Below are 26,982 nucleotides of genomic sequence, written 5' to 3'. Positions count from 1 at the left end.
CCGAATCCTGAGTCCACCTTAATTAGCCACCATGTATCCTTTCTTAACAATTCTGTTTCGGTTTCCTCATCTGTAAAATGGGAACACCTACCTGAGATTTCATGTGAAGATTAACCTACATAGCCATATCTGGCCCATAGTAGGTGCTCAGTCAAAGCTAGCTACCGTCCAAGATGAGATCTTAATAATCCCCCTAGACCCCGCGTGGGTATATAAGGGGAAGGCAGAAGATCTTCCCTCCTCCCCTTGTCTTATTAATTCTGTGGCTGAGATTCTTCATCATTCTGCCAGACCGTGAGCTCAGCCAGATCCTTCTTCTCTCAACCAGCCCAGTATTCCCCCTGCCACATACTTTTTTATACTGCATGGTTAATTCCAAATTTGTTTCTGAAATTTTAACCTTCCTAAAAAAAAAAAAAAAACCTTTTAAAGCAGGAGCGTTTCTGAACAAGAGAAATTGATTTCTTTCTTATTCCCTTAAAAAGGCATTTTCCTGCATTTCCACACTGAATGGAAATTTTTATGTGAAAACAGTGTTATTTTTTAAACAGTTCCTTTCTAAATGTATAAGCTTTTGCTTGCTCATGTTATCTCATTATCATATCTGCTGGACCATCCTCAAACTGCACACTCTAGGACAGAGCTTATCTTACCTTCCCAGGAAATGGCTTATCCTAGGAAAGAGCATAAGTACTGGATAGAAAATTAAGTAGTGAAAAATAAAGATTATGTGCCCATGTACATATTTGGGGGTGAATAGGAATGTTTGAAAAGACTTCAGAAGAAGCATGTCACGTGAAATGTGTAATGAAGCAGTTCCCTGTTCTTTGTCTAGACTTGATTATTAGAATTTCAGTAATGATTATTTTTTCAGGGGAAGGTCCTATTGGGCTGCTCTTTGTTGTTTTAACAGGTTGCCTTATAAATGAAAATTTTCTCTGCTTCTTGCCTCAAGTATTATATGTAATAGTCACTCGGTATTAGAGATTTCCTTTAGTAACCACAAAGGTATTTTACTCGACCCTTGGGCTACTGTAATAGAATACTTGAAAATGCATGCAAATTCTTAGGCTTGCATTGAACATCTTTCAGCCAGTTCCTGTTAATTACATTTTTCCTAAATCATTAAGAGGTGTTCTCAATTTCCTCTTTGTGCATTAGTACAGAGAAGAGAAATCTTAGATCAAGTGATAGCTCTCTTCAAATGATTTGAAGGACTAGCAGACAAAAGATCGGGCTTTTTCTGTGTAGTTATATGGAGGAGAATTAGGGGCAATGAGAAAAAGTGAAGAAGATAGATTGGATTTTGGTTTTCTAGTGATTGGAAGGCCTTCACAGTGGAATGAGTTACCCTTAAAAGTAGTGAGGTTCCTGTTACTGGAAGTATGTAAGCACGCCAAAGCCAAGATTCTACCAGAAGATATCTCATTCTCTGGTTGTCATCAGGCAAAAAAGAGTTTTCTAATCTGTCACCAGATACTGTAGTGAGGATTGATTATGTGTATGTATGTTTGTTCTTACAATTACTGGGATTTTTAAGGATTCCCAGAAGAGAACAAAGATCAGACTCATGCCATGGAGTAGCTGGGTGCAAGGCAACCTGCCTCTCATGATATGTAGTAGTTTTGTCACTACAGAGATGCACATTCCACGAGGGTTTCGTGGATGGAATTACTTGCATTCCTAGAGCGTGTACCGGTCCTTGGACTTTAAGACAGTTCTGCCATTCTTCATAGAGAGTCCTGTTGCCAAAGGAAGAGAGACACACGTGCCATTCTCTGTGTTTCAGATGGCACATTTTTGGTCATCAGCAGGTGGGATGACATGGAATGACATTTCTGTCCCCAAGACCCAGTGTGTCTGATCTTACATCTCATGACTCCAGCAAGATTTCTCTGTAGATCCTTAGGTAGGACTAGCCTCCCATCTTTCATGTGGGCGTTCACTTGAGGAGAAATCTGTAAAGATACTTCTCCCAGGCCCCATCCAGATCTAGACTCATGTTCTTGATTGTTCATGTCATCCTTAGAGACCAAAGCAACCAAAACCTTTGGAATTGAACAGTCATACACTGAGTACCTGCTTTGTGTCCGGGGTCTCGGATACAAAGACGGCTAAGACAGCTCTTTTTCCTCTAGATGTTTCCCGGGCCGGGGCAGTTTTTTAGTTACCCGATTTATGGAAATAAAGGGAAGCAAGATCTGGGACCACCATGGCTAGGCTTATAGAAAATTATTTCGCGTTGCCCTTGGGGTCTCGGCTACAGCCTAGAACTTGAAGCTGGAGCCTTGTGATACACTGGTATCCGGGCCCACTGCGTGGTGGCTTTTGCCAGTGGAGCACCATTAGCCATTTCATACTTTTAACAGCTCGGCGCCCCTCGTCGCTGGCTGTCCAACCTGCACAACCCTTTGTCTCTTCACAGACTCTTTGGTGGGAAGCCTACCAAGCAAGTGCCCATTGCCACAGCAGAAACCATGAAAAACTCAGTGGTGATCTCCAATCCTCATGCCACCTCGACCCAGCAAGGTAACTTAGAGTCCCCCTCAGGCAGCGGCGTCCTGAGCAGTGGGAGCAGCAGTCCTCTCTACAGTAAGAATCTGGATATCAACCAGTCTCCTCTAGCCTCCAGCCCCAGCTCAGCCCACTCGGGCCCTTCCAACAGCCTCACCTGGGGCACCAACCCCAGCAGCTCGTCCGCGGTCAGCAAGGACGGCCTGGGCTTCCAGTCCGTCAGCAGCCTCCACACCAGCTGCGAGTCCATTGACATCTCCCTCAGCAGCGGCGGGGGGCTGAGTCACAATTCCTCCACGGGCCTCATCACCTCCTCTAAAGATGACTCCCTGACTCCCTTCGTCAGAACCAACAGTGTGAAGACCACGCTGTCAGAAAGGTTGGTGCCGTGCGCTCGCATCTCTCCGAGAGACACCCTTCCACAAGTCCGAGGGTTTATGTTAGGAATCCCAGATGTCAGTTCTCCTTTGCCTGGGAGATGGCGCTCTTTCCAACCACTGCTGTCTTTCTGTGGGGAAGCCAGGTCGGGATGGAATTCAGCTCGGCTCTCCTTCCTGTTACCTTTTCCATCGTGGTTATTCTCAGTGCTTGGAGCTGCGGGCAGTCTCTGGGGGGCAGGTTTAATGCTCCCATTTGAAATGGCATTCCTCCTTGGGGGTCCTTCCATTTTATCTTGTTCGCTCATCAGCTGCTTGTTTCCCCTCCCCTTGTCCTTGTGCAGGCAGAGTGGGTGGCAGGAAGAGTTTTAGGCAGCGGGGTGGACTTGGTGGGCATCATGGCAGACACCCCCCTACTGAAGGGCTGCCAGCCAGAGGGATCGAGAAACTCAAAGCCGCCTCAGAGCCCTGGATTTCACGGCGGCGTGCGGTGTGTCGTGTTTATCCACGTAGGCGAGAACGCGGGGATCTGCACTGGGACTGAGAGAAATGTTCTGATCACTGTGTGTGTAACGACCCCCCCCCTTCCTTCCCATCTAATGTTCCTTCTCTTATTTTCTACCTGCCTGGACTTCTAGCCCTCTCTCTTCCCCTGCTGCTAGCCCTAAGTTCTGCAGAAGTACTCTGCCCAGGAAACAGGACAGGTAATGACATTGTAGGCTGGGGACCCCACCGAGCCTCCGGGTTCCTCTGCCCATCTGTGTCAAGCCAGACGTCTTGTGTGAGGCTGTTGGCCTGAGGCTTCCGCTTGTGTTCGTGGCTCTGATGTACCCTGTGACCCCAGACATGCCAATGAGGGTCTGCTCCACTGTCCACACCAGCCCTGGCAGTGGTAGAGTCGGGCCGGCCCCTCCCTCCCCAGCTTGGGAAGGAAGCACAGCCGCTTGAACTGGGGCGGCAGACGCCCTCACTTGCATCTCTGCCTTCCTGTGGCATGTTCCTGCTTCCCAGCTCCCCAGCTCCCCACCCTTTCTCCCGGCTCTCTCCCCTCTCCCTCCCAGCCCAGAAGTGACCTACCACCCACTGTGCGGCGCAGCCCTCACCTTTGTCTCCCCCACGCCTACTCCCCACGCAGCTGGTTCGCTTCCCTTCCAAAGTCCTTTCCTGCAGTTTGGCTGTTGCGTCTTGCAGGCTGTTGTGTTCTGTGTGCCTGTTTCCTGTAATGATAATGAAAAAGAGGATGTAGAGGGTTGAGGCTCTACAGACTGAGAGGCTTGCTTGCCCCTGGCTGCCCTGTGGGTGGGCCTCAGAGATGGACACTGACCTCCAGTTTGTGGGGGAGCCACAGCTTGGCCAAACATAATAACCAGATGTTGTTTCAGCTAGAAAAAAAAAATTAATGAAAATTCTCTTCACCCCGTCAACAGCAAAAACTTTGTTTTTGTCAGACTCACAGACCAAGCCTTTAAACCCTTATTCTTTGGAAATCCAAATGCCTTGACTTTATCAGCCAGCAAGTTGTAACATGCCCCGACTCGGGCCCAGGGCTCAGCTCCGAGCTACAGCAAACTAAGAAGGACCTGGAATTCACGTTGTTACAGATGAATTCCAAATATGCAGACTGCTGGCCTCTTGACACCCTCCAGCAAGTCCCTTCTCTCACGGGAAGTCCTCGTCAATGGCATTTGGGGGTGGGCCAGAGGTAGGGGTGCAGGGAACCTGGCATCTCTCTCTCCAAGAAGCAGTGGTGCTAGTACAAGGCTGGGTGGACTGGGCAGCAGAAGGTGTGGGCTCTGCTTTGACCTGGGGCAGCCCCTGAGTTTTGCTTGGCACCTGTGGCAAAGGAGGAAGAGTTGGGGCCCAGTGGATGGCTCAGGCCTCCTGGTGCCTCGGGAGTAAGGTGGAGTAAGGTATGCTCTGGTGTCCGCCAGGCCCAGGATCAGGTTTCTCTTGTTTTCCGTGGATGTGGATGTGTTGCATGCGCAGCTGGATATAAGGGAGCACTCCCTGGTGCCTTGAGTCTCTTGCTGCAGATCTCCGGCCCCTCCTTAGCCTTTCCCTCCTTCCCTTGCCTGCTTTCCCTGTGCTTCTCTGAAGTTCTCATTTTTGTTTTAACTTTCCTACAGTGACCCGCACCTTGATAGGAACACTTTGCCTAAAAAAGGACTCAGGTATCTGCGTTTCCTCCTTCCGTCCGTGCCATCTGGTGTGGCTTTGGGGCTTGGCTGCGTGACTCTCATGGCTGGTGGGGGTTGGGGCTGGGCTGGGCTGGGGTCCCCGCTTTGGCCACCGCAGCAGGACCCTCTGAAACGGGGGCTTCCCCCGGCCCCCTCTCATTCTCATCACCCCATCTGTTGGCTTTTTTGCTTGGGCAGGGGCTGTGCTTTTTCAGGCTTACTGTGGCGCAGACCATCTCATGAAGAACATCCCTGGGCAAGCCCAGAGAGCAGTGACTGCTACTCGTGGGACCGGCGGGTTCAGTCGACGAGCTCTTCACCCTGACCATTCTGCTCACGGCTGTCTTCCCAAGAGAAAGGACGTGACTCGTAGCACGTTGGTTAGCCAGGACACGGACAAAGGAGAGAAATATCTCCCCCCAAATTGGAAAATATTTAACTTTTCGGGCCACAGAAAATTACTAAAGGCAGATGCTTTGCCCTTCCTAAATATTTGCATCGAAAATCGTGTCAGTTTTCGGTCCCTGACAAGACACGGGTGTGATTGGCTTTGGTGTAAAGAAAAGACTACCAGGAAGGAATGTCCTTCCATTCATCGTAAGTCATGGCTCATCTTTGGTGCAAGTCCTGGTTAAGCAAGATGCTGTAAGTCACCGTTGCTCGCGCCATCTCCTTCACTTTGCCAACCAGAGGGACTCCAGTTCTAACGCCTGCCCCATGGCCCTACTGTATGATGGTTGCGGCTGTCATTTCTCCTGCTCTTTAAACACCTCGTTCTTCGTACCATTTGCTTCACCCAGCACTAAGCATTAAGTGCTTTCGCAAAAAAAAAAAAAAAAAAAAAAAAAGAACTTGGAATGAAATGTTTCATTGCTGTCATGTATGTCTGTAGCTAATAACCTGCAGCTCTTAAGGCTGAGAGCATTTTGAGCAGTAATGGGAGGTAGGTATCAATGCTGCCTTTCAGTAGGAACTTGAGGAAAGCCAATTCTGAGAATCTAAGAATAAAAGTATTGAAAATCCTCCATCAGACGTCCTGCGGGAGGAAGTTCAGCACTGCGGCCATGGAGCGGGGGAGGTGGCAAGGCCTTTTGTGCTTAAGTTTTCTTTGTGCCTGTGAGGGCTTCTTGTCAGCACCCAAGCTAATACTTCGATCATGGCCACTCTCAAGATGAGTTTGACATGGATGCCCCGCTGTTGCCTCTAAATAGTAACTTTTTAGGAAGCTAGCCCCTCTAAATAGGAACATTTTTAAGTTATAGATACATATTTTTTTCAGTAGTTCTAGTCTATCAAAATGATGTAGCTCTGGCTTTTTAAAATTATTTTTTTTAATTTCAGAATAGAGATATGTGCTAGGCTCTCTTCGTGCAATTGATGTGACCTAGAAAATGGTCTGTCCATCACCAATAGCAGAAACATTAAGGGAGAAACCTTTTTTTGCCCCCTCTCACTCTGTCTCTCCCTTCTAGCTCCCTCCCTAAACATTCATGTGCAATGCCAAGACACCAGCAACTCTTTTTCTTGAGTCAAAAGAATCCCTCTGGTTCAGTAATCAGTAGTTGCCCCACGGTAATCTGTGTATAAGTCCAAAGGTACTCTGGCCGCTGGGCACTTCAGAAATTTGAGATGCTGCCTGCGGGCATGATGAGAAGAGCATGGATTTTGGAATCGGACACAAAATGGATTGAAATCTCAGCATGTGATTTGAGGCAGCCCCCCCCCCCCCCCATTGAATGTAAAACGGGAAAAATAGCATCTGCATTGCTGGGTGGGTGGGAGGTGTTGGCGAGATGTTTCTGAAGGCACCCAGCACATTGGAGACATTGAATACACCATTACCAGATAACGTGACCTAATAAATGAGGAGGTGGACCCCATGACTTCTGTGGCACCCAGTGATTTGGGGTTCCTGTTACGGAGACGTACTGATGCTATACTGCAGCGAACCTAAGCATCGGTGTCCTCACGCCTTCCAGCATGTCTGGTTTCTGAAACACTGGGACTTGCGGCCACTTAACGTGCACTCGAGAATGCAGATGCCACGAGCTATCTAATTAAAACTTCCTCGAAGCTCTGACAGCAGCTCCTTTTGTTGCTTCAGTCCTGTCAAGGTGGGGGCTTTGAAATGACACTATCATGAATCAACATGTTACAGATACGCCCAGGGACGGCTCCTTTGAGCATTTACCGATCTTGCTCCCTTTATGTATTCCCTTCACACTGAAAAGAATTGCAGTTTTCCCCAAAGGCAGCCAAGTAGCAAAAAAGGTTTGGAGAAACTTCATAAGTTTCAGGATGTGTAGTGATGTGATTTTTTTTTTTTAATAATAATCTTTGGATCTGCATTTTCTTTTTTGTCTATTTATCATCAGCTCCCCGGAGTTCATTTTCATAAGCGTCATTCATAGTTAATCCCAGCGTAATTTCTGTCTATCCAGGTATACTCCCACCTCCCAGCTTCGCACCCAAGAAGACGCAAAAGAATGGTTACGGTCCCACTCTGCAGGAGGCCTGCAGGACCCCGCTGCCAATTCCCCTTTTTCCTCTGGCTCCAGTGTAACGTCTCCCTCCGGAACAAGATTCAACTTTTCCCAGCTTGGTGAGTAGCCACTGATCATTAGCTGTGGGGATCAGCTCCGTGGGGCAGAAGTTAATCTTGTATTTTGAAGGAGGCGTGTGGTCATTGCCATGCGGTCACATCACTCTCCATATCGATCAGCCCTCAGCAATATAGTATGATTATAGGCAGTTGAGAGCAAAAGAACGACAAAGAGAAGAGGTTTTGTTACTCTAATCAGTAATTTATTCATGTGGTAGATGTAGGTAGGCTCATAGCAAAGAGCAAACCATTCCATTTGTGAGAAGAATGTATTGTTTCTAAGACCTCTGAAGACATAGGTTTGTATCTGAAGAAGTGGCAGCATATCCCGAGTTTGGTCCTCTGCATTGCTCTACTAAGGTGGAAAATAAAGATCCGGTTTTGAGTGAACAAGTATTCTTGGAGATGCCTACTACTGACATAATGCTTTGACTGGCACAGTGGGGAAAGGAAAAGAATTTGTAAGACAGCCCCTGCTGACTTGTTAATGGATTCTTTTTCAGAGAGACAAACACACCCACACAGACTCATAAACAGGGTAGAAGGGAACAATCCAAAGCTTTATATGAAACCAGGTAAAAACCAACTATGATCAGGTAGCAAGTATTATATATAGTTAGAAAAAGGGAAGATCCGTCCTGGCTAGAATTAACCAGAAAGGATGGGAGCTTGAGCCTTCAAAGGCTGATGGAGGCGGGGGGGAAGTCTTGCCCACTCTCATCTTGCTCTTTAGAAAGGCAGCCTTTTCTGAATATTGTGAATAATAAACACGGAGTCTTTAAGGACAGGTGTGTGGCTTGTAATCGAGTAAGGCTTAACTTTTCCTTTTTAATTAAGTAGATACTTTGGAAATACTGTATATTATTGGAGTGGACAGGGTTTTTTTTGTTTTGTTTTGTTTTTTAAGATTTTATTTATTTATTTGACAGAGAGACAGCCAAAGAGGGAACACAGCAGGGGGAGAGGGAGAGGGAGAAGCAGGCTTCCTGCTGAGCCGGGAGACCTATGTGGGGCTCGATCCCAGGACCCTGGAATCATGACCTGAGCCGAAGGCAAACGCTTAACAACTGAGCCACCCAGGCGCCCTGAAATGGACAGGGTTTTAATGAAAAAGCCTGTTTGGGCCAAGGTGGTTGTGCCCCTTTGCCCTGAAGCTCTTTAGGTGCCATTACGAGCATGCCCCACTGGAGGCAGTGAGACCTGTGTTCATATTGTTCTTTCCCAGCCGTAACTCTTTGAGGCAAGAGTTTCTTGTCATGCACAAATGCTTCCCATCTGATCAAAAGCCCAGTTGGACTATTTTGGGCTTTGGCTTTAAAGGGAGTTGTTCCAGATGAGCCCAGGGAGTAATTAGCTCATGCCTGGAAGGTGACACTGGCTTGTCGGAACGTGCCAAGTTGGAAAGCTGAGGCCCAGAGCCTTGCTTTGGAAATGACCCACCTTTCCTCCCTTATTTTTAGCTCTCAGTGTGTTATTCAAATGCTGGTGTGACAACCTTCTAGAAAACAGACAAGGGAGGGAAGTTGGCAGGGACAGATATGGCCGATACTAATCAGTCCCATTGTCGTCCCCATCCAGGATTTGAACAGAGACATGAATTTCCAACCTTTCAGTTCCCTTTCTCTTTTTCCAGCGAGTCCCACCACTGTTACCCAGATGAGCTTGTCCAACCCAACCATGCTGAGGACCCACAGCCTCTCCAATGCCGATGGGCAGTATGACCCATACACCGATAGCCGATTCCGGAATAGCTCCATGTCCCTGGATGAGAAGAGCAGAACCATGAGCCGCTCGGGCTCCTTCCGGGATGGATTTGAAGAAGGTAAGCAAGGAGGGTTACTGTCTCAATAGCCTTGCTATTGCTATTCACCAAGTGAGAGGTGGTAACAGTGGTTAATGGTCCTCCATACCGAGTTCATGATGTAAGAGCCCACCTGTAAGTGTTTCCACCTCCATCACTCACTCTGGGGGTTGGGGCTGGGGAACGCTGAATAGCAGGGTCTGGCTCTTCATTCACCTTGTAGGGGGAAGAGGCTGCTGAAGAAACATGAGTGAACTTGGAGCTGACCGAGTTCCACTCGAGGCTTCTCCCTCTTGGGCTTGGGCCACAGCTTCTTGGCATGTGCCTCCATCTTGAGGTTCAGCTGCTGGCTCACCATCTTGGCAGACTGAGTTTCTGGAAAGTTAGTTCATTTCTCTGTGCTAACCTACCCGTGTAGCTCTGGGGGCCTGTGGGCAGCCGGCCTCTCCACTCCAGAATTTTCTATTTCTCAAGCACCAGTTTTTTTAAGTTTATTCAATTATGCCCTTTTCCTTCAGGTATGCCCTTTTCCTTCTTTGCTCACTAATTGTGAATATTTGGGGTTGGATTTTTCTGTTTTGCTCATTTTAATCAGAACGTTGGGAGAAAGTAGCTGTGGGCATCGTTGCCAGTCCTGTTCCTAATTTGGCTCATGTCTCTTTCCCTTTGTTCCTTCACTCAGGGTGGGAGCTAGGGAAGCAAGCAGTGAAAACGCTGTGGAGGGACAGCCCCACCCCCGAAGCTTCTTCCCGAAGTTGGGAATGCTAGGACACTGGAGTCAGTACTCACTGACTAGTGGTTAAGCATATGGAGTAACACTACCAGGGTTTGAATTCCAGTTTCCTGCGTCTTCGGTATATGATCTTAGACGACTTACTTCACCTCCCTGTGCCTCTGGTTTCTTTACTGACAAAATGAGAATGGTAATAGTACCCAGCTCATGGAATTACGAGAATTCAGCCATAGATATAAATGTTCACCCAGTAATGTCATTACATGTCCTAGCCTGTAGACTCAGCGTCAGCAGTGATGTCCTGGCAGCTGGGGCTCCCCAGCCAGGGGATGGGGACTCTCAGAGCAACTGGAGCCCGGGCTACGGCCATAGCCCTAGTTGTGCCTTTTTGCCAGTGACAGACAAAAATGGGGGAGAATGTGGGAGGGAGTCCTGGGTGCTTCCCTCTGCTCCCAGCGCCTGTGAGAGTGGGGAAATAGAAGCCCAGCTGCCTCCTCGGAGGAGAGACCAAATTTGTCTTGTTTTGTTTTATTTTTTTTAAAGATTTTATTTATTTATTTGAGAGAGAGCGAGAGAGAAAGTGAGCACAAGCAGGGGGAACGGCAGGCCAAGAAGGGAGAAGCAGGCTCCCTGCTGAGCAAGGAGCCCGATGCGGGGCTCAGATGTGGGGCTCGATTCCCGGACTCGAGGATCACAACCTGAGCCGAAGGCAGGCGCTTAACTGACTGAGCCACCCAGGTGCCCCCAAACTTGTCTTGTTTAAGAAATCCCTACACAAGCTGAGAGGGAAAGAAACAGAATAAAGGTTTCTGCTCTTGCCCAGTGTACTTGCTTATAAAAAGGGTAAAGGGTTTAGTTACAGGGCACTTGCCCCCTGGTCCATCTTCCTAGCGACATCACTCCCTTCACCCTGCTTTATGTGTCACTTTCACCCAGTGAGCTACAGTGAGCTACAGTCTGCAAATCCATATACGGAACCTGCTGGGACAGAGGATTAAGGACAGGTGGAGCCAGAGTTGCCAAGAGTGTTCTGCTGGATTTAAGAGCTAGAAATGCGTGTTGTAACCACCCCGGGCAGTCATAGTGGTGGATACGTTGACCCGAAGGTGAAGGAGGAGGCAGTTGGTCTTGAACTTTTTTCTATCCCGTGAGCTAGCCAAGCACGGCCACAGAGCGTTCCCCAGCCCGCCTGGGGACGACGCACATATGGAGTGCGTCCTGGGCCATATTCATCTTCTCTGTCGTGTGTACCTGAGTGAACCGTGTTCAGGACTGAAACTTGTCCAAACAAGCACACTTCGCCTCATAAAGATCCGGGACCATTACAGTATCATCATCAGAGAGCTTTTATTTATTCCATCTGGAATCAAGCTGTCAGGCAGCACCACCGTGGAATATCTGGGATGTCAAAGTGACATTGATTAAAAATGCTTGCCCACAAGCAGTGTCTAGACTTTTATAAACCCTAATGATTCATGGTGACGTGGAACTAAAGGGCAGAGGTAAAAATCAAATTTGGGGGGTAGAGGGTAGGGACTGCTGTCGATATACTGTGAACACATAACATTTTCATCTTTTGGGAAGGTTGCATCAAATTGCTTTTATTCCTTCCAGGACTTATTACATTACAAAAGCGAAATAGAGCTCGTGCAGTTAGGTGTTTTTAATTCCACTGGGTGAAGGCTTCCCCCTGCCTTTTGAATTTCTAAATCCCAGGGTTATGGAAATGGGGAAAATTTCACATCTCATGTCTGGACGAAACAGAACCTCCTTATAGGAGTCAGTTAGGTATGTCATATGCCAGAAAGCAGGATAGAAATTTAAGAAGAATTAGCACAAGTGCTTGGGTGAGGTTTTTGTGGGATTTAATTAGCACTTTCCATTTTGAAGGAAGTGGGAGTCATAAATATGTAGATTAGGTACAGGCATGGCCCAGATGCAACCTTTCAAAGTTATTTCAGGTAAATTAATTTCCATCAGATACATTATGCAATCTTAGAGTCAACTTTAATAGCATACATTTAGGGAGATGCTTGAGGCATTTTGAAAATGGATGTCTTTGCCCAGGGACTTTACCAATCATCCCTAATTGCTAGTGCAATCTTAAGCAGTTCATATGGAATCCATAGGAACAGAGCGGCTTATTAATAAATAAATCTGCAACTCACTTGGGTTTCTAGCCCCTGAGTTATACTTGTGATTGAAATCCTTGCATGTCTACTGCTAGAAAAGAGACTTGGGGAAAGGGACCTGACCCTGCTCAGCCTATTTCCTGTTCACTACAAGGTAGAAAATAATTGTGCCTGCCTCAGAGGATTGAAGTGAAGATTAGGTGAGATAAATCCCCGGAAAGCATCTAATGCAAAATGACTTTGAAAGAGGTTTATGGTAAGTATTCAGTCAATGGTAGCCATTGTTACAACTGTCATGTTTTGTTTTCTCCTTCTCCCCAAGGGCCCTTACATCCCTGTTTTGTTTATGGCAAAACTGAGACCGAAGAAGTGCCTTGGGGACTTCGTGCAGCCAGGACTCGGTCCTAAACTCTCGGTCCTAAACTCTCGACTGTCAGCCCTCTGTCTTCTTGTTCAGTCCTCCCTTGACATTTGGTTCTGCCTTGTTGGTCACAGCTGGGCTTACTTACCTCTGTGAGGCGGACTCAGATCCTTCATCGGTGTGTTCTCTGTTTTCACTTCTGCTTCCTTTGCTGGTTCAGAGGGAGGTTCTTTACTGCTAGTACCTCTGGTAGTACCAGCAGTGGAGAAGACCTAGGATACAGTGCCCAGAGGCACATTCTCTGCTCCTAACCAGCTGTGTGTGCCTGGCCGCTTCACTTAGCCTCTCTGATCTTAATTTACTCTCTTGTGTATTAGTGGTACAAACTCCTGCCCTGTCTGGGAATATTACCTATAAGTTATCTGAAGTGATGAGGATCACTTCTAACAGTAGTATACATGAGAAAGTGCTTTGATTGGTATGAAGCTGAAGATACATGTGAGATGCCAAGTGTGGCATCAGAGGCCTTTGATTGCTTTGTTGGCTAGAAGATGCCCAGTTGTTTCATTCTGTCTAGAGCATGTATGTATAATCGCCTGTACCTTAGGGGTGAAAACATGTTTTTCTCAAACATGCAATTTTTTGCTCATTTGGTTCCAGCTTTGTGTCTGTGTAGATTGGATGAGGGGCTGGGGAAACCATTTTAAAACATACCAAAAGGCTTCACCAAACACCACCACCACCAGAATAAAACAACCCCAGAAACCCCTAAATCAGGTCTCTCAAGGGCAAAACAGTCTCCATACTTCCGGTCAGCAGATCCTGTTCCTGAACGTTGTGTGACCTTAAGCAGACCATTTAACCTCTCTGGATTTCAGATTCCTCAGGTGCAGAGATGGCCTAGACAAGTCTCTGTGGTTCCTCGTAGCTTCACAATTTTGGAGGTGTAGGTACAGGGCGGAAAAAGCATGGTGTGGTTTTGCCGTTCTGGCTTTGTAAGTCTTGTGTGCCTTTTGCTGTCCAGAAGCAAACCCGGGTTCTGAATTGGTCCAGCTCACTTGGAGCAAGGCCCACTGCAATGGTTCAGGCAAGCCTCATTCAGTTTGGAGTTGACCCTGGAAATCAGGGAATCTTTCTTTGGACCACAGCCTTGCTATTGCTATTTACCAAGTGAGAGGAGTTAATTACAGAGAAAAAGAGTTACCTCCACTGAGGCCTGCCAGATGCGCTCTTCGCCTGCGTCCCCGGGTCTGCACCAGGATATTGCTGAGGGCAATGTCCGTAAGTTTGTGCGTATGAGCTGGAGAGATAGAAGAGACAAACTTCCATTTTCCAGCAGCCTAGCTCCATGTGGCAGCCCTGTGCTGGCTGAGCAGGTGATGTGATGGAAAGGCGTAGCTGGAGGGTGGCTGCATGTTAGCCACATCTCTTCCCCCAGTTGGCTTCCAGCATAATCTGCCCCTACTGCCCGTGTCATGGGGCTAAAGTAACCTACCTCTTTAGAACATTAGGCCACTCGGTTGGGGCATGAGAGGCGTCTGCTAATGTGTTACGGATTAACACGGAAAGCCATTATTGGCCATTAACGCCATAAACTGATTTCTTACGGGGCGTGGGCCAGAGAGGTCATGGATGGCAGAAGAATGGAGGAAAAGAAAAGATCTAGAACCCTGGCATTGCTAAGGAAGGTGGATGTGACTGATGGTGTAGCGATAGCCTCAGAAGAGCAGGCACCTTCCAGGAGAGAAGAGGGCCAGACAGGCAAGTCAAGAACTGGGTGGGTTCAGAGAGGGAGGAAGTGCATCCAGTGCAGGCAGGAAGGGAACCGAGGAAAGGCTCCATGGCGAGGCGTTGTTTGACTGTTCCCAGTGATTTGGACAGGCAGAAACGAGAAGCATCCTAAACAAAGGGAACGGTACAGGCAGAGACTCTGAGGAGGCCAGGTGCTAGGCAGGGCACACAAGAGAGAGCAGCGCGGGAGTCAGAATGGGCTAGGAGTCAGAATGGGCTAGGAGCACATAAAGGAAGAGCAGGTCAGGAGGTTTATGGGAAGACAGTGTGAAGGCACCTGGGTGGTGGGCTGAGCTGTTCATCAGATATCTTGTGGGCAGGTAGCTTCTGCCCAAAGCTGATTCAAGTTGAGTTCACTTCTTGGGTGGTAAGTGTAAGCCATTTAGTGCACGTGGAAAGTTATTCCCAAGCCTCCCACTCTCAGACCACAGGGGAGGTAGAGTGTTCGGCTTGTGGTCAGGAAAGCTGTGCCCACTTAAGCGTCTCTGATGTCTCCACAGGCATATTTTTGTCTTTCAAAAAGTTATCAAGAGATTAGTAAGAAAATGTCATTAAAGAATCTGGTTTCCAGAAAGAGAAGTCAGAATACTTAGTCCTAGGAAAGACCATGATTTAAAATTACAGAAAAATAATAAAATATCTCCACTGGCCGGGGGCCGGAAGGGGTGCAAAGAGGGTCTGAAGATGGTTCTAAGTTAAAAGAACCAGTCAGAAACAGAAAAGAAGACACCACTTGCTTGTCATTTGGTGCACACGGTAGAAATCAAAAGAAGAACCTCTGTTTCAGTAGATGATGTTTTCTAGACAAGCGTTCTGTGATCCAGAATAAGTTGACTGTGGCCAACAGCCAGTCTCCTTGTTCATAGTAATGGGCTCATCTTTGTGCAGCACACATGACAGATGCTAGCAGGGTAGAAAACATATACGCAATCCAATCGCAGCTCTAGAGGAATGCAGGAGAATAGAAGAAAGGAGTAAAATGTGCTGGGATGGAACATGTCACAGGCTGCCTGTGGGTAACAGAATTATGAGTCATGCGGGCCGTGGCAGTGAATATGTTTTCTTAACACTTCTCTGTCCTTGAAAATTTTTATTTAGTAATCATGTAGTATTTCCATAGGGGAAAAAAGTACGTAGAGGTTGTTGTAGGGGAAGAAAAGGGACTCCCGTAGCAAATTATTCCTTATTTGACTCTGACCTGTCGCCAGACCAGGATGAGGTGGGTCAGGGTGGGATTAAGTCACCGGGTCGTACCCCATGGTGCTGATTTTCTCCTTCTCTCTCTCTCCCTTTTTGTCTCCATGGTAGCCAGCTGTGCGATTCACCTTTTTCTTCTTTTTTTAATAGTTCACGGATCCTTGCTCTCCTTGGTTTCCAGCACGTCATCAATTTATTCTACAGTGAGTATGAGTCAGTGCTCTGTAGCTATGACCATGAGAACTGGGGCTCCCTCATCAAGTGTGTCAAGAATAAAATAGAAAATAAACTTGCTTCTCCTAGAGAAAGTATGTCCATTGTAAGGGGCTCGATTAATTAGGGAACAAGATTTGAAAATTCACAAAGAGCTATTGACTATAATGTGTCAACCAGTAAATCAGGAACTGACTCCTTTGTTAAAGTGGCATTGTGCTTTGGGTGGTAACCAGGCAGAATGTGTGAGAAGCCTTGGCCACCTGCTGGTAGCCTTCCAAAAGAAAGGCCTTGAACAACTTCTGTCTGCCTCAGTTTCTTTATCTGTCAAGTAGAAAGAATAACGGCCCCTACCTTGGGGAGTTGTAGTGAGGATTCAGTGTTAGGAAGATGACCTTTCACTACAAGATAAATGCCTTGAGGACAAGGACTTTTTCTGTTTTTATTCCTAGCACCTACAACAAAGCCTAGCACATAGTAGAAGTTCAAAAAATAGGCTTGAATGAAATAAGGAAATGCATGTGAAGCACTGAATATAGGGCACACACAGCACAGAGCAGATATTGGCTGTCACTCGTGTTGGCTATCATCAATGAGTCGTCTACGGAACAAAAGCCACATACATCAAATATGGTTCTGGATTTATTCAGGGGTGCTTGCCTTTTTATAGCTATATGCATAACTGTTGATCTTCAAAACTTTACTTTGGGAATTCCTGTTGGAAGAAAATCATTTTATTAACAGAGAATAGGAAGTTCTTTAGCCCTTAATTCCATGGAGGACAGATGTTTTAGTAATTAACTTTTTGGTAATGCCAGGTTCCTGGGATATATATATGTAGCAGGACAAACTCTGTGGCCCCTTAGAAGCTAAAGGCCATCCCGGAATCAAGTGAAAGAGACCAGGGCCTGACTGTTCTTTCTTAGGCCTATAGCGAGCAAACAGACTTCAGTGACTGCTGACATGGTCTGACTTGAAGGACCTTGAAATGATCTCTTCTGCTCCTACCCACCTTGCCCCTCCCCCTCCAGAACACCTTGTTCCTCAGCCAGTCATCTTGTCTGAAATGTCATCACAGAACCCTCACTTTTTCATTTCTTAGAGATTATTGAAGCCTTTGTCTCCTGAGAAAGCATAGAGATGACCTTCTGTCAACTAGTCCATACATTCAGTCCTTTCTTCCAGAGGGGAAATCTGTGACATGGATGCCAAGATGGTACTTTCAAACCCAGATTGACTTCTTGAACAGGATTTACTGGCCTGCAGTCTGTGCTGGGCTCTGGGCTAAGCCCCAAGGGTGAGATGTAGGTGGAGAGAGGAGCCTGCTTCTGAAGGAGGAAGCCAGAGGCGCTCAAGGACACCTAGGGTTATGAGACTCTACCTTCACAGGGTTGGTGCAGAGCATCTAGGGCAGACATCGCTGTGCCCAAGCCCCTTGTTTTCCCGGTGGAGTTCCCAGAGTTTCCTGTCAACACAGAGAGGGTTTCTTCCTGGAAGAGTGAAAAACAGGGGCTGGCCTGCATCAGCCAGCCTCGGAGGGAAAGAGCTTGAGCTTCTTCCGCTGTGAGAAATCAAATGGAGGAAGCCGTCCCTGGCGTTCCCTGGCCACACTGCGTTCGTGCAGACCACTGCAAGGCCTTGTCGTCAGGCGCCTTTCCGTAGCTCCTGTTCTCGGTGTGTGGACAGGAAATTTCAAGTGATTCTTTCTGAGTTGTTAGAAATTCACACATTACCAGAGACCTAGGAATAATCTTCCAATTCCATGTTTAACTAGATAGCCAGAGACCCAGGGCTTTGTCTTTGTTTTTTCTCACTGTGTGACTTTGTACAAAGGACCTCATTATTCCGGGTATCTGTCAGTTTTGTCCTTGCTCTCAGGGGGCTGGGGGGAGGTCCTCAGGGGTGCCTACAACCTCTGACATTCACCGAGTCGAACGTTCTCCTTTACCTGTGCCTTCTCTGAGCATATAGGTTATTTTTGTAGACATTTATAAGAAAAAAATAGTCCAACGTTTGAATGTTTTCATGCTAGAGTAATCTGCTGGTTCCAGACTGTATCTGGCTACACTGCTACCTCCCAGCATGGGCGTGCGGTCCCTTACCTCTAATTCGCCTCTTGGCAATGATAGAATTCTGAAACTCATGCACCTTTGTAAATGTAAAGGTGAACAAGTTCTTCTTTGTTGTCTAAAAGGAGATTAATGGGGTTTCCTAAGCTGCCACCAACCCAGACCTAAGAGCCTGTTTAACGGCTGAGTGTCTTAAAGGCCCTTATTGGATAATAATAGGGTTTTTTCCCCTGATACCTAATTCTTGGATATTCAAGAATGCTCATTCTGGCTAAAAATCGCCTGTAATTTTAGTTACAAAGGAAAGAAAAGGCCACATGTTGGTAGTTGGTAAACAACTGCCTGCCGAGGAGTAGAGAAAATCTAAGGGGTCACATCTGGCATCTGGACTGGCTTTCCTGGACGGTAGGGGGCGGCAGTTGAGTTCCTGGGGGAACTGCCGAATGGAGGGAGGCTCCTGGCCTCACTTAGAGTTCCCAGATGTACAGAAGAGCAGCAACTGGGGGTAAGATAAAAAACACGTGGTTTTCCAGGCTGCTGTCTTGAACAGGGGCCCAACCCTAGACACAGGCGGGCAGAATGACAGACAGTGGCAGAGGTATGGGAAAGGGGCTTAGGCCCGTGGACACAAGTGTTTAGAGGCAGGGCTCATCCTATATGGATGGTTCAGCCGGCTGACAGACCTCCGCTAGCTTCCCAAACATTGGATCGCTGTGACGTCCTCACCATTAACTTTCTCCTTTGGGTCAGACTCCGAAGTCAGGGGCCTGATTTCAGGAAGGCCTCAACATGAGAATGTAGCTGTAGTAAAAGAGGAGGAGAATGTGCTCATTAAGATCATAGACTGTAGAACCGGACGACCTTGGGTCCAACCCCAGCTCTGCCTCGTAACAGCTGTGACCGTGGGCAAATTATTCAGCCTCAGTGTGCCTCAGTTTCCTCATTTGCAAAATGTAAGTGAATAGTATTCGTACCTACTCGGGGGTTGTTAGGAGGATTAAATGAATAATGAACGGAAAGGGCTTAGAACAGTCTCTGGCACGTGGTAAGCTTTCAGTAAATGCCACTTACTACCTGAGGTGAGGAACTTAGCAGTCATGCTCGCAGCTGTACCCCGGGTTCTTAACGCAGTGCATGACACATAGTAGGATATCCATAAATGTTTGATAGGTGGTGGTAGTAGGCACGAATAGATGAACACAGATGGACAAAGAGGGATGGGTGAATAGTCCCAGAGAGGGAAGAGTAAGCCCTGAGGACATCTCCCAGTGTTCTCCCGAAGACGTTTCTTAGATGAGATCGTCCAGCTGTGTGACGTTAGGCGAGGTCTGACCTCTCTGTGCCTCAGAAGGAATACAGACCTACTCTGTAGGGCTCTTGGAAGGATTAAATGGTTTGGCCCCAGTATTCCTAAAAACCAGTTGCCGTTGTTAGAAGCCAGCTGGAGGGAGGGCCCTCCTGGGCAGGATTAGGAGTCAGGGCAGTGGGGTGGGGAGCAGGGGGCGAGGGGAGATCGGACAGGAACCAGCCCTCCACCTGCCACAGCTGATGGGTGTAGGGTCTGCGGGGTGTAATGAATCATACCGCTCTGCATTCTGAGCTAATGGAGAAGTAGACCCCAGAGTCAGATGCTGATTTTTTAAAGTCACAGATTTGTCACTGGTAGCATTGGATTAGGACACATATCTGGGACCCAAGGACAGAAAAAGAGTCTTTACTGATTTTCACTTGCCTGCCTGGCTTCCAAGTCACTGCCCCACCCCTGGGGAAGTGCGAATGGAGGGCGGGGGAGTGGACGGAAGGTAGGAACGCTTGCAACATTGCCCCAGAATGTGGGGGTGTCATCTTTTATGAGAACCCAAAGAGAAGGAAAGAAAGGTTCCCGCTGTTGCAGGTTCCCTCTCGGGGAGGAGAGGGGTAGCCTTCTAGTCCCTGGCTGGCGGGTAGCTGTGTCCGCGCATACACAGGGCCCAGTAGGGAAGACTCTCCCAGTGAGAGGGCCCCGCAGGCTGCACCCGTACCTCCCCGAGTCCCAGGTAACTGGGGGCCGTGAGGTGGGGCAGCGGGAAGATCCTCACAACCCGGGGAGTCAGCAGGCTGGCTGCTGGGGGCTCCCAGCCTCCCTCATTTGGGAGGCCTTCCTGCCCTGCAGCTGCTCCTGGGGCAGTGCCTCAGAGAGAAGGGAGGGAGGGGTGAAACGGGCGCGTAGCCCATGAGCGGTCCTCCAGCGAGGATCACCACATCTCGTATAGAACGCCCAGTCACGTTACAAATTCAGATGGACGACTGATAATTGTTTAGTATAAGTTGTCCCCAGCGTAGCATGGGATGGGCTTAAACCTGTATTTTTATTTGCTATATTTGGACATCCCGACCTGGCTCAGCCCCTCTCGTCTCGCCTTCTCCTGAGCTCCTGGCCTTTCCGTCTCCATATGGGAGCAGGGGGCTCCTCACAGCCAGAACAGTCGGGGTGCTCTCACTCTTCTTGAGTTCTTATAACTGCATGCTGTTTGTATTTGGCCGTTCTGATTGGTCAAATCAACTGAACCAGTTTATCCAGAAAAATACACCAGGAAAGAAACTTGTAACTCTTCAGGACTGCCGTAAGCATCCCAGTCTGGTGTTCCCCACAGGCTACACTGCCCCGTTCTTTGTTCCTCAACTGGTCTAATTTCCCTTATGATTTCCTTACAGCCAGAAGAAAAGTGCCAGTCGGAGGTAAGGAACAGTTTGCTGGTTGGATTTCCCGCTTCGCTATTAACCATTACTTCGCCCCGCTCAGCCTGGGAACAGGTTCCTTAAGCAACTCTGTCCCTTGCCGCCTTTAGATTCGCAAACTGCGGCGGGAGCTGGATGCCTCACAGGAAAAGGTTTCAGCTTTGACCACGCAGCTGACCGCAAACGTGAGTACAGATACTGGGTGCTAGCCACGGGCGGGGGGCAGCCCCTGCTCCCTTCTGACATGACGTCAAGGCCGCCTGCCCCTGTGGACAGTGGAAGCAGTCCCGTGGGAGCCTTTAGCCTCGTGAGTGTGAGCGCCCACTCTGGCGCGTCCTGGCTCTGCGCTCCGGGCAGCGTCTTTAACCCCTGAGCCTGCACTGGCTTCTCTGTGCAGTGGTGGACGGTAAGCACTGGCTCCTCTGTGCAGTGGTGGACGGTAAGCACTGGCTCCTCTGGGCAGTGGTGGACGGTAAGCACTGGCTCCTCTGTGCAGTGGTGGACGGTAAGCACTGGCTTCTCTGTGCAGTGGTGGACGGTAAGCCTCAGCTCTCCGGGTTGTCGTGTGGTCGGTACTGGAATATGTTAAGGGCTCAGAAATGTTTGTTTCCCTTTTCTTCCTCTTTCCAAAACTTTTCGTCTTCAGCGGGGTGGGGGTGGGGATGGGGGTGGGGGGAGAAAAAAGAAAGAAATCTAAGGCTTCAAAGAAATAGCTGACTGTTCTATAATTATAATATACACAATTACGTGTTCAGGAAGTGCTGCCAACCAGCATTGAATTCAACAACTGTTTAAGTGCCAACTATGCCCCGGGCACCATGGTTTCAACAGCAAAGCAAGCACGATCACGGTCATCCTTGTGTGCTTTCTCTGGTACCGCAGAGAGACAAAACTGTTTTGCTATGACATGATAACTCTTAAGACAGAGATAAAGGGAGAAGGTTGTGGGAATATGTAAGGAGGAGCACCTCACTCAGTCTTGTGTGTGTGTGTCGGGGGCTGGGGGAGATCAGGAAAGACTTCCCGGAGGAGGTGGCATCTGAGGGATGCTGTGTAGGGGAGGATGCATGGGAAGGCAGCATTCTAACCAGAGTGCAAAGTGTATTTGTGCAAAAGCCCAGGGTGAAGATCTTAGTGCATTTGGAAACTCTTAAGTAGCTCAGTGCGTAATTAGAATCTATGGCTTGGATATGGGGAAGAGGCAAGGGGAGGGGGGAGACGGAAGAGAGGAGGAGAGGCATCAAAGAAAAGCTAGGGGCATGTCCACACATCACAGAGGCTCTCAGCTCTTAGGTGGAGAGTTTGGGCTTCCTACTGAAGTTAGTGGAGCCCTACTGGTGTGTTTTAAGCGGAGCAGTGAGGCGGTTCGGTTTGCTCTTCACGGAGCTTCCTGACCGTGGTGTGGTGATAAGATTAGGGGGTCAGAGTAGAGGCAGAGACTTCTGGTCTGCAAAGTAGCCCCCCTGCAGAGCTGTGAGCTGGTGAGGGCTGATGTTCGGAGGGCAGAGCCTGAGGTTTTGGAAGGTGAGGAGGTGCCCCTGAGGCAAGGCATCCTGCCGGGAGCTCACAGACACTTGTGTGTGAGCCTCTCCAAAAGCCGCCTGCACGACCCCATAATATGCTGTTAAAATGAAGAGCAACTTCAAAAGGTTGTCTTCCCTGGACCAGGAAGCTGAGTCAATACTCGAATGAATCATTTACCTGGGGTTTTTGCCCAGGTCGTTCTGGCTGAAGCCTGGGTCAACTGAAGGAAATCATTTCTCTTTAAAGTCTGCACATGAAGTGCCCCGTGCAGTACTTGACTTAATTACAAGCTCAATAACTCGTAACTTCTCTCACTATTGTTCATTCTCCTGAGTTCTCTCACATTTCTGGGAGTCTTTGAATTTTTTCTCATCCTCCCATTATCAGGGTGATATCATTATCCTTCTTTATTCTCTTTGCTTCTGCCACCAGCAGTAATGCTATCAAAAGAACATCAGAAAGTGATGTGAGATCTGGATTTTGAAGCTTAGGCCTGACTTTTTAAAAAAAAAAAAAAAATCCCCAGAGGTATTTTTCTATGAATAGTCTTCATCTGGGTACCATTCGAATCGAAGACCAACCCCCGACCCAGTGAGCCAATCTGGATATAATCCAAATGTGAGGTTTGACTGCAACCCCCATCCCAAGTGATTTGGAGCTACTCCCCTAGTTAAGAATTACCACTGTCCTTTGGTACCCTTTTACTCAAAAAAATAGTCATTAGTTTACTTATCAAAAAAACGGGGGTTCATTGCTCCAGTGACCTGGTGCTGCCCCAAGGGCCTTACATTGGGCCATTTGGAACTCTACCTTCTGTTCCAGAAGAGTCTGAGTGAGATCCCTTATATTATCATTATTCCAAAAGTATGTTTTGCTCCTCACCAAAGCCACTGAATCCAGTATTGTTTGAAAGTAAATATTTAGTCTTACCACACACCACTGGCCTCGCTAACGTGTTTTATTGTCTGCCATCTTCCTCACAAGCCAAGCTGTGTTTGTTTTTCTAGGACAAACTACTCAAAGCCACCTTCTCTGGGTGTTTTTATACGATTCGTGTTTGTTTTCCTGGGAATGTGAGAATGGCGCTTGGTAAGAAGTCAGCTGTGTGGCTCTGAACCAGGCTCCGAACAGCCTCTCAGCCCGTGTTTTCAGTTGCTCGTGACCCAAAGTCAGTCCTTTCTCTCGACAGCAAAATGCGAACCTCTGGTTCTTCAGCGCAAATGTGGCTGCTTCTTGAGTTTGCAAAAACACTTTCTCAATAGCAGTCTTCTTGGGGTCAGGTTTTTGTTTTTAAGCAAATAGAAAGTATGAGTGCCCACAAATAGAATCCTGGGTGGCAATCAAAGAATTGAAATAAATGGAAATTCGGTCATTGAAAGTTGACCTTGGCGTTCCTTTGAAATGCAAGGTTAGCAGTAATTCTTTTCAACATCCTTGCCCTGGCCCTGTTCCCTTCATCCACTATGTAAACAGTCTTGAATTGATTGGCTTTGCTTCTACCATATTCTCTTAGGCAAACTAAATTAAAGCATATCTCTTGATTTCAAAATGCAACAGCATTTTCTCAGTTTTTAATAGGGAGAGAGCGTGCATTCAGAAAGAAACTGGGCAGTCCATTGAACATTTCTATTACAAGAGGTCCTGCTCCCTGCTAACTCCTACAGCTGTTGGAAAAAAAGACCCAATAGTTTATGCTAGAGATGTCTTATCCAGTATGTTCCGGTATGATGGAGTCTGGTGACAGGCCTCCTCACTTTTCCGATCTCTCCTCTTTAAGTTCAAATGTCTGCTGACCCTCCTCACAACCCAGGACAACGCCCCACCTGCCCCCTGGTTGTTCCCTTTGATTCTTCACTGAGTACATCAGTCCTCTTTTCTTCTAGAATGTTACATACCACATGATCAGATCTCACTTCTCCTTCCTCCCAAGACTCACGTTTCCTCTGCTGGCGCTTCTCTTTCTCCTGCATCTGCCCACCCCTCTCCTAAAACCCTTTCCTGATCTCTCCCCACCTGTTTTTTCTCATCCTGTCTTTTGTCCCTTTCTCAATCCCAAACGTCTCCCTTTCCTTTCCCCACAGTGTCCGTTCATTCCTATGTTTATAGACCTATATTCACCTGTATTGTTTCACTTAATTAATGCTCACAATAACCCCGGGAGGAAAGTAGATACTGCACCCATTTTAAGATGGAGAAACTGCAGTCACTAGGATTAGCTCTCCTGTCCACTCTTTATTCTTGATTTTAATCATATTATCAGGACCCGCAGTCAGCCACCCAGTGCATCACCTGCTGCTCTGTGGAGGAAGGAGGAGGCTTCGTGTTAGGACATGAGGTTGCATCTTGTCCTTGAAGAGGGGTGCAGAGAAAGGGGCAGACAGAAAAGCATCCCGTTTCTCAATTCTGAGATACATGTTTTTCCCCCACATTTTTAACATCTCTGCAAGTGGGATGCATATTTTAATTATAATTGGCAGCATTTTTCAAGATGTTTTAGTACTGTATGAAATAGTGGGGTGTCTGATGTCGTGTTCTGACAGAGGTGTCTAAGAGTACAGAGGGGCCTTGGGGGAAAGTCCTAACTCCCTGGAGGAACAGGGGAAGGTTTCTCCAAGGAGGTAGCAGCTGGGCCTTTCGGTGGCTTTTTATTAACCAGATTATAACAAGCAAAATATGCCAGCCACTTTGTTCATCCCTTCTACAAACATGCTCGACATGAGCCTCTCCTGTGAGCTTGGCACTTGGTGAACAAAGCACAGGGGAGCAGAGGAGACAGACGTGAGGCAGCAGTCACAAGAGTCCCTGTGTCTCTCACTGTGACACCGAAATGCACATAGACCAGCCGTCCACATGCTTTTGCGAGTGAACACGAGGGAACCAGCCCATCTGGGGGTGTCATGAAGATATGAGCTGAGATCTCTTGAGAGGGATGTATAAAAATCAGACAGGGAGTTAGTGGGGGAAGAGCATTCCAGGCAGAGGGGAAGGCAGGTATAAAGGACCTAAGGCGGGAAGAAGCACAGGATCTTTAAGGACGTAATAAGCTGGAGTGACTGGATCTCAAAGAGAGGTGGGGAGTGGGGCTCCAGGGGCTGAAGAAGTAGATGGGAGCTAACCCACGTGGCCCCAGGGAGGATTTCAGCCTTTAAGACCCAGCACCCATTGGGCCCTCTTGCCTTGCAAGGTAATCTAAGGCTGTGTCTTTCCTCCTCCAGGCTCACCTGGTGGCGGCCTTTGAACAGAGTCTTGGAAACATGACAATCAGGCTCCAGAGTTTGACCATGACAGCTGAGCAAAAGGTAAAGCACTCCTCCCTGCTTAGAATTAACAGCAAACCTCCAAATCAGACTCTCTCTTGCCCCAGAGAACGGTATAGATTTTAGCGTATTTGAACCTTTGGAGTCGAATCGTAAAGAGTTGCACCCTGTTGTGCGCAAATACGGCCCAGATGGGGGTGGGGTGGTGGAGTGGCAGCAACCGTCCACATCTCACAGCCCTATTTCTGCTGCCTTTTTTTTTTTTTATGAGTTTTTTTTTTTTTTGAGAGAGGGGGGGGGAGAGAAAGAGGAGGGGAGGGGTGGAGAGAAAAGCAGGCTCCCTGCTGAGCAGGGAGCCCCACACACGGCTCGATCCCAGGACCCTGAGATCATGACCTGAGCGAAGGCAGATGCCTAACTGACTGAGCCACCCAGGCACACCTATTTCTGCTGCTTTTATGTGCTTCTATGCCCGCTGAAAATTGATCCAGCCTAACGCACAGGACAGAGGTTTTGTGGAACTCCTTCGTTGCCTGCGCTGCCATGCTGAAACCGAGTTGCTCTTCATTGGAACTCTGTACAGGATGATTGTGTGATGACCAGTATTTCTTGCTGTTCCTCAGGATTCAGAACTGAATGAGTTAAGAAAAACCATCGAGCTGCTGAAGAAACAGAACGCAGCCGCCCAGGCTGCCATTAATGGGGTCATTAACACACCGGAGCTCACCTGCAAAGGTAAAAGAAAGAGGAGCAGTCTCCAGCCCCATCTGCCTGCCCTTAGGAACCCCCCCCCCCGGCAACATGGGGCACAGCCTCCCTGCCCCGGGGTGCGTGTCCCTGTCAGTCCGACGGGTCCTGGGAGGCAACGCTTTCAGTCCATAATTTAGGGCCCTAGGAAGAGAGCTCTTCCAGCTCAGCCTCTTCCCCGATGTATTTCCAGAACGGAAGGAGATCTGTTTCTATTGGCAAAGTATCAAAAGTGTTTCACTTAATTTCACCTGTGCCCTTATCAGGCTCTGATATTTACATGTGGATGCGGGCCAACCCGAAACGAGCATCTCATGTTCATCCAGGGAAGTTATTTCTGAGTAAACTGCTTCGTGCTTCTGTATCTTACTTGGGGGGCCAAATGGGGCTGTGAGGACGAGAGCCCCCCCCGTTGCAGTGTGATACACCTGCTGATGGTAGAAGTCGCAGTGGCAGCCGGCATTTACGGGACACTCACCGTGTTCTAAGCACTCTGCTCTGTGTTGTAAATCATTCGTGATGTCATTTCCCTTCCTTGACCACCTATGAGTGCGGCGCTGGTCCTCTCCTCATTGGACAGATGACAACACTGAGTTGCGGGGCCGAGAGTCCCATCCAGAGGTCGCAGAGTAGTAAGATACAGAAGTGGGGCTCCAACCCAGGTCTCTCTGACTCTGCAGCCAGTGTTCTTAAAGAGTAGGCTGTGGGTTTCGTTCTGTGCTTGCACGGGAAACTGGCCATACCCTTTATTCGGCATCACCGTTATTTC

General features: G+C 48.1%; 1 protein-coding gene across 9 annotated transcripts in view; it reads left to right on the top strand.

Annotated features, from left to right (window-relative positions):
* The window catches only part of NAV2 (neuron navigator 2), a 724,028-nt gene that overhangs the window by 660,737 nt on the left and 36,309 nt on the right, over positions 1-26,982 (top strand). For 7 of the 9 annotated variants that reach the window (XR_012381865.1, XM_073904859.1, XM_025878866.2 and 4 more), the window contains 10 exons: positions 2,426-2,893; positions 3,530-3,595; positions 5,018-5,062; positions 7,510-7,670; positions 9,304-9,492; positions 15,836-15,888; positions 20,662-20,685; positions 20,796-20,870; positions 25,425-25,508; positions 26,090-26,201. Coding sequence is in view for 8 of the 9 variants with exons in the window: in XM_073904859.1 (XP_073760960.1) it covers positions 2,426-2,893; positions 3,530-3,595; positions 5,018-5,062; positions 7,510-7,670; positions 9,304-9,492; positions 15,836-15,888; positions 20,662-20,685; positions 20,796-20,870; positions 25,425-25,508; positions 26,090-26,201 (1,277 nt within the window). In the remaining variant the exon portion in view is untranslated. The remainder of the gene's footprint in view (positions 1-2,425; positions 2,894-3,529; positions 3,596-5,017; positions 5,063-7,509; positions 7,671-9,303; positions 9,493-15,835; positions 15,889-20,661; positions 20,686-20,795; positions 20,871-25,424; positions 25,509-26,089; positions 26,202-26,982) is intronic. The other 2 variants (XM_073904858.1, XM_073904857.1) reach the window with 1 other exon arrangement.

The sequence above is a fragment of the Callorhinus ursinus genome, unplaced genomic scaffold (genome assembly GCF_003265705.2).
Source record: "Callorhinus ursinus isolate GAN/ISIS: 27379988/994484 unplaced genomic scaffold, GSC_fseal_2.0 scaffold21, whole genome shotgun sequence".
NCBI lineage: Eukaryota > Metazoa > Chordata > Mammalia > Carnivora > Otariidae > Callorhinus > Callorhinus ursinus.
This window is presented reverse-complemented; position numbering and strand designations above follow the sequence as displayed.